Source organism: Apis mellifera, linkage group LG6 (genome assembly GCF_003254395.2).
Source record: "Apis mellifera strain DH4 linkage group LG6, Amel_HAv3.1, whole genome shotgun sequence".
Lineage (NCBI taxonomy): Eukaryota > Metazoa > Arthropoda > Insecta > Hymenoptera > Apidae > Apis > Apis mellifera.
In genome coordinates this window covers 8,536,066-8,548,066 of record NC_037643.1, presented here as the reverse complement: position 1 = coordinate 8,548,066, position 12,001 = coordinate 8,536,066, and the positions used below count along the sequence as shown (strand labels likewise).

General features: G+C 30.9%; 1 protein-coding gene and 1 long non-coding RNA gene across 6 annotated transcripts in view; one reads left to right on the top strand and one right to left on the bottom strand.

The window, feature by feature from the left end:
* LOC413076 (ecdysone-induced protein 78C) overlaps positions 1-12,001 on the top strand; it is a 113,001-nt gene that overhangs the window by 84,176 nt on the left and 16,824 nt on the right. For all 5 annotated transcript variants that reach the window (XM_016912743.2, XM_006565396.3, XM_006565397.3 and 2 more), the window contains one exon: positions 7,053-7,177. In XM_016912743.2, the coding sequence (XP_016768232.2) occupies positions 7,053-7,177 (125 nt within the window). The remainder of the gene's footprint in view (positions 1-7,052; positions 7,178-12,001) is intronic.
* Positions 8,024-10,071, bottom strand: LOC102655997. Its single transcript, XR_001703464.2, has 3 exons — positions 9,608-10,071; positions 8,593-9,030; positions 8,024-8,501 (listed from the first exon to the last, which is right to left on the bottom strand). It is a non-coding gene; the product is annotated as an uncharacterized LOC102655997 (long non-coding RNA).

Below are 12,001 nucleotides of genomic sequence, written 5' to 3'. Positions count from 1 at the left end.
TTAAATATGAATACATATATATATATTTGTTTTTTATTTATGCAAATATATGAAAAATTCAATCAAATGTTTAAAAAATGAATCATATTTTATATGAATTTTCTTTTTTATTTCCAAACTTGCTATTCTATAAAATTACATAATAAAAAGCTAAAAATTTTATTTTCAAAAGATGTTATTTTTTTCACTTATTAATTAAAATTATGGAAATATTTGAGGTTGAAAGTCATATACTGTATTTACTCTTGAATATTTTCCGTTTAAAGAAGATCACTGAGTAGTTTGCACAGAGACATAAAAACAGTTATAACTTGAAAACTAGGTCAAATTCAAGGACCAACTTTTGTACTTTTGAACTTTATGCGGGATATTTCATCATAAACTTATGCCCACGCTTTATGCTGTTGTACAATCATTTAGTATTATTTTATTATTATTGCTTTTTTATTTTATTTCTTATTATTTTATAATTTTATTTATGTATATATTTATTATTATATTAATATTATTATATCATATATATTATACTGATATAACTTTCAATATTGACAATATCAAATTATTACTATGTCAATATTATATTTATATCATATTTACATATTTAAAAAAATAATTAAAATTCATTCATTTTATTAAAAAGTATAATTTAAGATTAAATTGCTTGAAAATACCACATTTAAAGTACTTGTCTAAAGTTGGAAACACTAAATTTCATTCTCTATCGTCTTCTCTAAATATCTACCACTACCACATCCTGCATTCTCTTATTTCATAAAAGAATTATATGCAGTTGGTCACAGAAATATCCAGCCGCATTACATACATTCTACATAAAATAATTCATCAGTAAATAAATAATTTTCCATTATTCTTTTTAACTAATAATATTTATTACTTAATCTTATAAAAAAAAATGATCCACGAATAAAATAAAATATTAAAATTAAAATTTATATTGAGTTAATATCCAAGTTATCTTATTATCAAAGTTATCAAATCCAGACAGTATCTTTACATTTTCTATAATTTTATTAATCAATTCCATTTAATTTTGTTCTAATCCAGCTAGATCATCATTATATAATATTTTTTGCCGAAATCAGTAATAAATGATTAAAATCTTGTAAAAGTTAAACTCTTCCTTCTAAAATTAATCTCTATATAGGATTTTTACAAAAGAGATCACTCGAAACTCCGCTCAAAACTCAATCCTTATTAACTATCAACTAAACGTGAACAAGGAAGCCCCTTTTTTTGTTCCTTCCAGAAAATACAAATACGACAACTAGTCTCGTTCGAAAACCGAAGTTTCCTGATTATACGTAGCATATCGACCTAGTTTGAGGATGCAAAGCGGAGATCATGAACGAAATAAGGAGAGAAAATGAAACGACGGATGAAAGCGCGAGAAGAGAAGCGAGTACAGAGAAGGGTTTACTTTGTTCTGGCTTATTTTCGTGCGAGATTTTGTACAGGATCCCGGCTCAAAGCGCTTTTCAATATGTATAAGTATCTCTCACGAAAATGTATCACGTCTTCGACAAAGGGAAACTCCTTGGACTGATATTTGTCGCTTGAACGATCGACAAAAATCATTGGATGACGCGACACCAGTGCACCTCTTTAAAAATTTTTAACTCGAAACGTGTTTTTTTTTCTTTTTTCAAATACATATTAGATAGCAAAAAATTTAATTTTTCTTTTATAATAGAAAAATATATATACATAATATATTATATAGAATGATAACATATAGAAATACAAAAATGCATTCTAAAATATATTTTATATAAATATATTCGTTTTTTTGTTATTAATAATTAATGAAAAATATACAAAGCATAAATAAAAGATGATTCAAACAATTTGAATGATTTTGAGATGATACATTTTGATATTATTAATTTTTTGATAGATGCACAATAAAGGATTTATAAACATCAAATTTGTTTCTTGGATAACTTGAAATTTTCTATAAATAAAAATTATTAAACTATATAATTTGAAAAATTATTGGATTAAAAAATAATTTTAAATTTTCATTTATATAATACATGTCATTTAAATGTTATTTTCTCTAATTAAATTTGATGGATAGCCAAACATCAACAGATATGGTAAGGTATAACATTAATCTATAACTTTGAACCAAGAAACTACGAACTAAGAGACGGACAAATTTATCTTATTGCATCCACGAACATCTTTTTCACAATCTTCTCAATTATTACAAGTGAAACACGATAGCTTGGAGAAGCTCGAGACGAGAGATTGCAATCAATGCTCGACCAAGCGTTATTCTCCAAGATTATTCGTTGTAAAATAAACGATAAATTTCACCTTACATCCAATCACAGCGGGTAAACTGCGAAAGAAGTCAGAACATTTGCTCGTCCCCGTTGCATCGGTGGAAGTTTTTGTCTCGAGAAGAACGGAAACGGAATAACGGAGCTTCGTGTTTTCCGTTTTTCAACTGTTGACGTTAAAAACACGAAGCGATTCCCCCAGATTCGCAGATGCTACGTGAAAAGGAAGACAAACAATTTGCTTTAACTAAGTTGTCGGGTTTTCGAGTGGTGATCCGTTGTTTATTTCGTTTCGAATTATTTAATTATAAATTGTTTGCCGCACACCGTACGAAAGAGATAGATTGAATAATTAATTAGCTTTGAATTGCATCGAAATCGATTTAATTTCGCTTTAATAACAATTTTATTATTCCTCACTTATGAGTATATCCGCCGATTTTCTATTTTTTTCATTTTTACCATAATATTTTTTATTCAATCATATTTCTCCTCGTATGAACATTATTTTAATTGGTGGTCAATCGATACATTCGATAATTAAAATCTAATTGTTTCATCCTCTCACCGTATAAAGAATATATAGAAAAGAAATAGAAATAAAAACGGATAGTACACAGGGAAAATATTGTCGATGGAAGAATGACAATCCGATGGATAACCCATTATTACGCGTCGCGAAAAACTTAACTCTTCCTCCTAAACGAAATGTCATAAAATATGAAACGCAGACACGTTTCTTCCATTATATAACGTCCCACGTTAAATAAAGAGATATCGAAGATAAGTTTCTTCTCCTCGAAGCGGTTGCAATCGATATACATCCATCCATGCAACTTCTTATCCCCGCGTTCTCGCGTTTTCGCCTCGACTTTCTCGCTATCTGTGCCGAGAGAGAGAGAGAGAGAGAGAGAGAGAGATACCGAATAGTTCGAACCGAGTATCGCGGGCGTAAATCTTTTATAGTTGGCCGTATATTCTGTCCGTAATCATAGACCGCTTAACATTTCACTTACGAACAGGGCCACGGTGATATTCCACAAGAAGAACAGAGGCACACAATTTCTATTTCTGCTTATAAATTCCGCTCGGTCGAACCAACTTTCTCCTCGCGGGAGTATACCTCGTATTGATGGACGCAATGTACGTGGCAGCGAATAGCCGAGGATATTTCACTTGGTACATCGAAGTGAAAATCTCGAGGGGCAAGATGGCGATCCGCGAAAAATTATTGGCCAAAGTGCTTAATATTTTTTTAGAGTCGAAGAAATAAGATATAATGGAGAGTTTAATATTTATTAATAATATAATTTTGTAACGAATGGATTTATTTCGAATAATTAATATAATTTTATCTATTTTGAATAATATTTGGATTAACTCGTATTGGATAATTTATTTTCAAATACTTTATTTTACTTATAATGAATATTTAATTATCGAATTAAATATATCAGATAATATACTTATTTGATTGCTAAAGAGAGAGAGAGAAATCGATGAAAGTACAAATACAATAATAATAACGATGGAAGAGAACGTCGGTATCATTTTCTGTCTAATTTGCATACATGGAAGTCTCGGTCTGTGTTCGTGAAGACGGAAACGAGAGTCGGGGAGAAAAAGTTTGGAACGCGGGAAAATTTATTCGTGCACCACCGTTTAAGGCGTCGTTTAATACGGTACACCTTAACGAATTCCCATGAAGAAGCACCGAAAAACTTCGGCTCAACCGTGGAGCAGTTGCTGTGTACATCATTACGCGCTCACTTCCGCCTTCGTCCCTGGAAATTACAGACCGTCCGGGGCTGCGATAAATTACAATGTATCGGTGTGCGAACATGCGAACCTTGCGCGTACGTTTCACCGTTTAAGAATAAATCCCTGATTAGCAGAGTTGGATGATTGTTCGGCCTTTCAACTATATAAATTGGTTTCATTAAAACTCGAGGGTGTTTCTGTTCTTCGACAACAAGTGAAAACAAATCTAGAATAATAAATAATATTAAGATTATTCTCGTCGTTTTAATTTTAATTTAATTTGTAAATTTCAAAATTTAATTCGGAGATGTCTAAAATAACCCGAGTTGTTTGATCGGATTATTTATAATCATCATTTATCGTGCTTGGTCTGATAAAAAACGTGAGCCATTTTTAATTTAATTATTTTCATGAGAAAATCAAACTTTTGGATTTCTAATTTAATTCTATTTAGACTACTTTTTTCATTGGAAGCTTCATTAAATATATTTTAGATTGTACATTTCTCGCGTGATTTTATAGCAGATCTTTTGGAAACCATTCTTCTACTTCACGCTTATTTCCAAGCTTAACAAGATCTTATCTTAGGAGAAAAAGTCTATACTATATCAATGATTCGTTCAAATACTTTCAAATCTAGAAATATCCCAACTATTTACAAAACTTTTCTCCGATAGTGGTAACAAATTTCTTTCAATATTGAAACACATATATGAACAGTTTTGAAAAAAAGGAATCGTTCACTTCAAAACGATCAATTACCTTACAGCTTGTCAAACACACGTTCAAACATTCGTAAAATCGAAATAAACAAAATCTCGTAAAACTACTCGCAGCCGGCATCGATATCCAAACCTAACCTAACCTCGACGACAGCCTTTAACGGCCGTCATAAAATCGCATACACAGATCGGGCCCCGTTTCCAGACACACTACGATCAACCTGCACGCTTCCATCCACTCCCCCTCACTCCCCTCGCTCTTGCTCTCCTCTTTTCCTTGCCTATCCCACTCCCCGCCGCCATATTTCTTCCATCAACTTTTCCATCCTTCTCTCTCCAACCCCCTGACCCCCGCGCAACGACATCTTCTGGCAGGATTTCACGAGACTCGAACGGTATACACTATAATGTTCCGGACTACTCCTATACGGTTCCCTGTGCACTCCCTTTGCGGACGGCCCCGTTTCGCCTTTTTCCTCTTCCTTTTTCTTCTCCCATCTCCTCCCCGCGCGCCCCTCCTCCCCTTCCTCGCCTGCCTGCTCTTTTCCACGGCCGTGGTGTGTGTGTGTGTTCCCCGTGTGTAACGGTGACGCAGCCTTTCCGTTATACGAACCACCGCGTGCACAGCCAGCAGGAGCAAGCCTTTTCCCTTCCTGTGGTGGCGGTCGCCGTTGCATTATGGATGCAACGGGTCGGACGAATGGAAGAGATCCACCATGGTGGACCGACGACGTGTATCCTCTCGTCGATGGAACCACGACGAGTGACGTCGTTCCTCTTCTTTCCATTCTTTTTTTTCGTTGCTCTGCTTTTTTCGTCTATCTCTTGTTTTTTTGAGATACGATTATATTTTGTAATTGATTATATTGTGTAAGGTGAGATTCTCTAGACTTTTGAAATAAATAAATAAATAAATTTTACAAATAAAAACAATGAATCAAAAGATTCTAGAAATTCTAGATCTATGAAAGGATTCCTTAACACTTTTCTTGCATGTATGAAATATCTGTTCAAAATCCAAGAAATTAATCTAAACAATATTCAATATACATCATCATAGAAACAAATGAAATTAATCAGATAGAATAACTGACAATAATACAAATATTATTATTATCTATTCCAATTATTTCTTCATTGTCATCTGTCTCCATACAGAGGATTAATACAAAAACCGTTTCTACTTGTTTCCATCTTGTTTGTCATCTCCGTTTCAACTCGTCTCTATTTGGCTAGAGCCCGACACACTGGTCCTTTTTTCCTCGTCCTTTCTCCCATCCTGAGTACGCGTGACCGTTTCCATCGAGAGGCGGTGCCGTTACGTCCACGCACTTCGTGCTCGTTTTTCGATTGTTAGAAAGAAGGAAGGCACCGGCGAGATCCGTGATCCCGTCCATTTCGCTCGAATCGAAAGATAATCGCGCGGAAACACGAAATTGAGAAGCGTGTTTATGACCAATTGGACGTGATCTTCGTCGGAGAACGTGGCGAACCGATGATTGGAGGATGTAAAATTGCTCCTTTTCCTTTTTTTTTTTCTTCTGTATTCGATTACATATATAGGAGATGGATGAGATAAAATTGCGAAACGAGAGAGGTGATATAATTTTTGTCGAATTTCTGCGAAATAATTATCGGAATGAATAAGATACGATGTTAACGCGGCAAGATTTATTGCTTCTTGTTCGATTGATTATCGTTGGTCCGTATAATTAATGTTTGGTCTTCAGATAAAATTATCTGGTAATAACAGGTAATCAACGGTTCTCTAATTGCACTTATATTTAAGTTATGGTATTGCGTGATAAATTAATGTGCATAATTTAGGCGGAGTATAATCTATTCTGTGCATAGTTGAAGAAAGTCAGAATTCTTGAGAGGTTTGAGAAATATTGAAAGTTACATTATCCGCGTGTTGGTGGAAAAATTGGTAAAATTTCCATCAGGAATAATTGAATCATACAGATATAAAGAAATCATGAGTTGATACAATATAAATAATATGATCGCGTAATTATTTTTCTTTTAACGATTTAAAATCAGCAATGAAATTTTCTAATGAAAATATTTCAAAGATTTTAAAACTGCATATATTAAATTCAATTATTTTAAGTTTTTACACGTATATGGTTCAACGATCAGAAGTTATTCGAAGGAGTTTCTCGTCTCTACGAAGAGATAAAGATATGTACTGCGGTGAAACGTTTTATTTAATTCCACGAATGATGATCGTGTTACATAATGTAACTATTTTGTTTTCCAGAACAACACTACGCGGCTGCCGATTCGAACAGTTCGACGCCCGCGAAGAGTTTCGTGGCCTGTAGAGTTTGCGGTGACAAAGCGAGCGGTTATCATTACGGTGTAACCAGTTGCGAGGGTTGCAAAGTGAGTATGACGAAGTAATGGAGTTCAAATCAATTTTTACCATTTTTGAAAATTTGTCTAAATTTTTAATCTTTGAAATCTTGAAAGAAATTTGAAGATTTAAGTTTTTTGAAAATTTGGAAATTTAGATGTTTGAGTATTTTTTCAAGAATTTAAAAGTCGTTAAGTTTTTAATTTTAAAATGTGAAAATCTAAAGTTTGAAATTTAGAAATTCTTTATTTTAAAAAATTCGAGATTAAAAATTGGAAGATTTTATAATTTTTGCATTCGAGGATTCAAAGACTTATCCTATTGAAAGATCAAATATACTATATCATGTAGGACTATTATTAAATCGAAGAAATACTTTCAAAGAACTTTCTATACTATCTATATTTCAAGAAACGTAATTATATACTATAAACTTTTCTTTATCTCCAAGTACAATTTGTGCAAGATCTCCTTCGATGCATCGTTTCCTGTGAGAAAGTTATTGCCATTGTAAATACAATTCTTCTTCCTCATCGAGTCTGTACACATTATTGATATCGATTATTTTCGATCGCTCCTTTAACTTCTTTCCTCTCTTCTTTTTTTATTTCTTCTTGCGTTACTTTTAACTTCTTGACTTTTTCTTCTCTTCTCTTTCTTTCATATCTTTTTCTCAATTTCTATTAAATATTATATTTTTATTATTTTATTTATCTCTTTTTATTTACTATTACGTTGCATTTATGCATCATTTTTTTTCCTGAAGAATGATTTCTAAATCTTTATTTTTTTCATTTTTCAATAACTTTGTTCCAATTTTTTCTTATTACATTATATCCTTTCTATCATATTTTCATTCTTTCATTTTTTATTTCTGGACCAACATGTGATTTCATCTTTGATGTAATCTTTTCCTACTCACCTTCTATTTTCTTTTTGCAATATTACTATCTTTATCCTTTTCATATTTTCTTTTCATATTTTCTCTCTCCATCTTTTTCACTTTATACTTTATACATATATACTTACGTACCTTCCTTTCTTGACTAGAATATTTATTCTTTCAATTTTTATATTCCTTCTTTCTTTTTTCTTTTGTTTTTTGACTTATTTTCTCCTATTTTTATTTTCTCTAAATTTAAAAAATTATAAAATAAGAACTTGGAATTTCCAAAATTTTTACCTACATTTGAAAATTTCGTGTCTTGAAAATTGAAACAAAAAATTTGGAAATTTTAGGACTCTTTAATTTTTGATTTTTATTTTCGTTAGTTTTTCTCCCTTTCTTCATGAATTCTCCGTTTCGGAAACGAAGGAACGATCCTGTCTCATTGCGATCGGCTTTCGAACGAACTGAAAGAGCAATAAATCGTGACGGAGAAACGAATTTATAGCCGCCACGATACGACGCCTATGATCGCTCGTATTTTATATGAAACCTTACCGAGTGTACTCGCTTCGACAAAAACCACTCTCGTTAAGTGTGGACTCGAAGATTCAAGACGGCCAATATTTTTCCTTTTTTTGATTTCGCATTTTCCACTTAATAATATTATTATCACGTTCGTTACGTTAAAAATAAATAGTTTAATTGTATCAATTATATAAATAAAAAAAGCAACGAAATTACGATGTAACGAATAATGTGAGAATAAAATTTAAAAAAAAAATTCATGAAAAACAAGAAGCTATAAGAAATAGAGTAAAGTAGTAATTTTCTTATTTCATAGTTTTATTGTATATAAGAAAAATGACTTGAAAATATCGAGCGATAATATATACATACTTATGTTATTCAAGGTCTTCATTTAAATCGATTTATTCGAATATCTTTAAAATTGTTGATGACAAATATTTTGGACGAAAGCTTCGTGTCATATTGCTAAAAATTACAAAAACAATATAAAATATTTGGAATAATATAATATAATTTAATATTAATAAAATTAATATCCTCAATGTTAAAATTAATTTTGTTACGAAAATTCTTTGAACATATATGGAAATATCTTTCCTTGAATATATTCATAAATTTTTTTAAAAGTTGTTTTTCACATAAATATTTTAATTGGTTTGATGAGCTAATAAAAGAGAACTTTAGACAAGTCTTTAAGTGATAATCAGTGTCAATGTCACTTGATAGTTCAATAATTCCAAGGATCTTTCATACTTTGTAATAGCTTTAAAGAAAGTTTTAACTCGATCATTTCAAATTCTTTCAATAATACGTTTTACCTAATTATTCACACTTTAGTCAAATTATCTTTCACATTCCTCTTTTCAAACTTTGAACAAAGACGTAATAATTATTCGTTTCGACGAATATAATCAATCAGTCAGAAAAATAAATTAAAAGAGAACAAAAGTTTTCCACGTTAAGAAAGCATTCAAAAAATTCATTGGCAAATATAAACAAAAAAAAGTTTTTCAAAAATTATTATCGAATGTTTACTACTTACTTATTCTATATTGCTCGACAATCCTAATAAATAATACCAATAACAAGCTTCAATTTCTATCGACATAGACATCGAAAATTCATCGATGAATCTTCCATAGGCATAGAGAACAAACGAAGAGAAAGGCGAATAAAGCGTAACGATTCAGCAAAATTCTTGATTCGTTTCGTATTTCCCCATGGAGGGAACCACCGTCTCTCCTGGTGAGGAAGTGCACTTATGGGATCGTGCGATGTGTACGTGCCTTAATCTTGCCGTGAGATGCACATCCCCCTCAGGTGCTCGGATTGAAACACGGAAGCCTTAAGGCCATGGTTAACGGTGAATTGGTAGATGGTATACTCTCCATAGATCGCAAGCATACGTGCAATTTGTCGGTAGCCGCGAACATCGATGCATAAGTACGTGCAATTAGGTTGAAAGGAGGGAATTTTTTTAGTAAGAGTTTTAACATCAGAGTTTATAACTTTGTTGAAAAATAATATCGATTGAATTGACGTGACGAATTTATTTTGTTTGTGAAGATATTTGGAATTAGGTATATTAGATATACAATATATATATATTTAGAAAAAGATAATTACATTATCTTATGTCAAAACTATTTAATTTTTATCTGAAACAAGCTAGATATTCTAGGTTATAAATTCACATAGAAAAATGATATACGTATAAATACGTATAAATACGTATAAATACGTAAAATTAGAATAATATTATGAGAATAATTGAATATTGATCGTGTATTTTCTTGTTAATTTTGCACAATTTTATTGTATTTATATTATTTAATCTAATTAGATTGTCGTATTATGATATTGAATATATTATATAGATAGTCTATTTAATTTAATAATGAGTTTTCAAGTGAAATAATTTTATTGTACAGGTACAATTCATTAGTATATTAGTTTATAATCTAAAACAAATAATAATTTATTAAATTTTGTATTATCGTAAGAATTCTATTACTTATGAAAAAGAATGTGATTATTATGATATACATAAAAGCGTGCAAGCACGTTTCCAATATCGTGAAATTAATTTCCTGATCGGAAAACGAACCATCTTTTCACGTATTTCCTATTTTTTTGCTATTTTTTTTTTTTTTTTGCATGATTTATAATTGTTTTAGAGAAAAATGTGTAATTATAAAAAAACGAAGTCAAAATTATTAAACGAAAGAAAAATTAAAACGAAGTATTTATTGAATATTGAACGAGTTTGATATTTAATATTTATAATTTCTTATAGTTCTTGAATTTTATCAAATAATTTTTTCTTCTTTTTGATATTAAAATTGTTCATTAACTTCATTTTTGTTCAAATTTTAATTATATTTACTACTTTTGTTTAATTATTATTTTTCGTAGTTATTCGTATTGCCAGAAAAGAAAATATTAATAGATAAAAATGTTCAGATCCTAGAAAAATGAATAATAACATTGATTCAGTGTAAATTCCCATTTCTATGAATTCTCAAATAACTTTTTTTTTTTACATAGGTTGGATTCTATTGGAGATCGATGCAATAGAATTCGAACTAAACTTCGTATGCCATTTAACGCGCTCAATATATTTGAAATAAATGGAAAAAAAACATGAAAGAATCGCGAATATGTTCTATCGTTTCGTCATTCGCGAATTCAAACGAAAAAAAATTGATTCTGCAAAAAAAAAAAAACTATGCTATTACAACGTACCATATTTTTATCGAATCAATTTCTTCGATTGAACGATTTCGAGTAACGGATTTGATAAAACGGCTAATCAACGTCAAAACTATTTCCACGCGTAAAAATATTTACAATACAAAGGAAAAAAAATTGTGAGAAAATTAATACAACAAAATCAATAAAAAATATTTCGTGTGTAACTATATATTTCCTATATCACAATCTAATATATATGTGCACATTAGTCATCGATTATTCTAACGTTCAAAGTAAAAAGAAAAAAAAAATTCAACGTGGCTGAGCATACACCGACCCTTTCTACTGTGCTGCATTTATCCTCATCTATCTAACAACCTGCTCCGTAAATCTTTAAATCAAAAAATATCCACGTTACACGCAACGATTGATCGTTGTGAACGCTTGATTTACATTTATCGCAAACCCATTCGCGAGAAAACGCACACGTACACATATGCGTGTAACTTTAAACTTTAAATCATGCTTCAACAGTTAATTAACAGTCGCCGATATTTCGAATGGATTGAAGCATCGTGAAATATAAATTTTTTAACCTCCGATAAACCGTTCGAAACGAATTAATCTCGAGCTCGAATCGTTGTTGTAATAATAATTTAATCATTCCCCCGTGATAATACCCATTATAAATGCGTAACGAAAATTAATTAATCAGTTAGCCCGGAACGCTTTGAATTGGCAC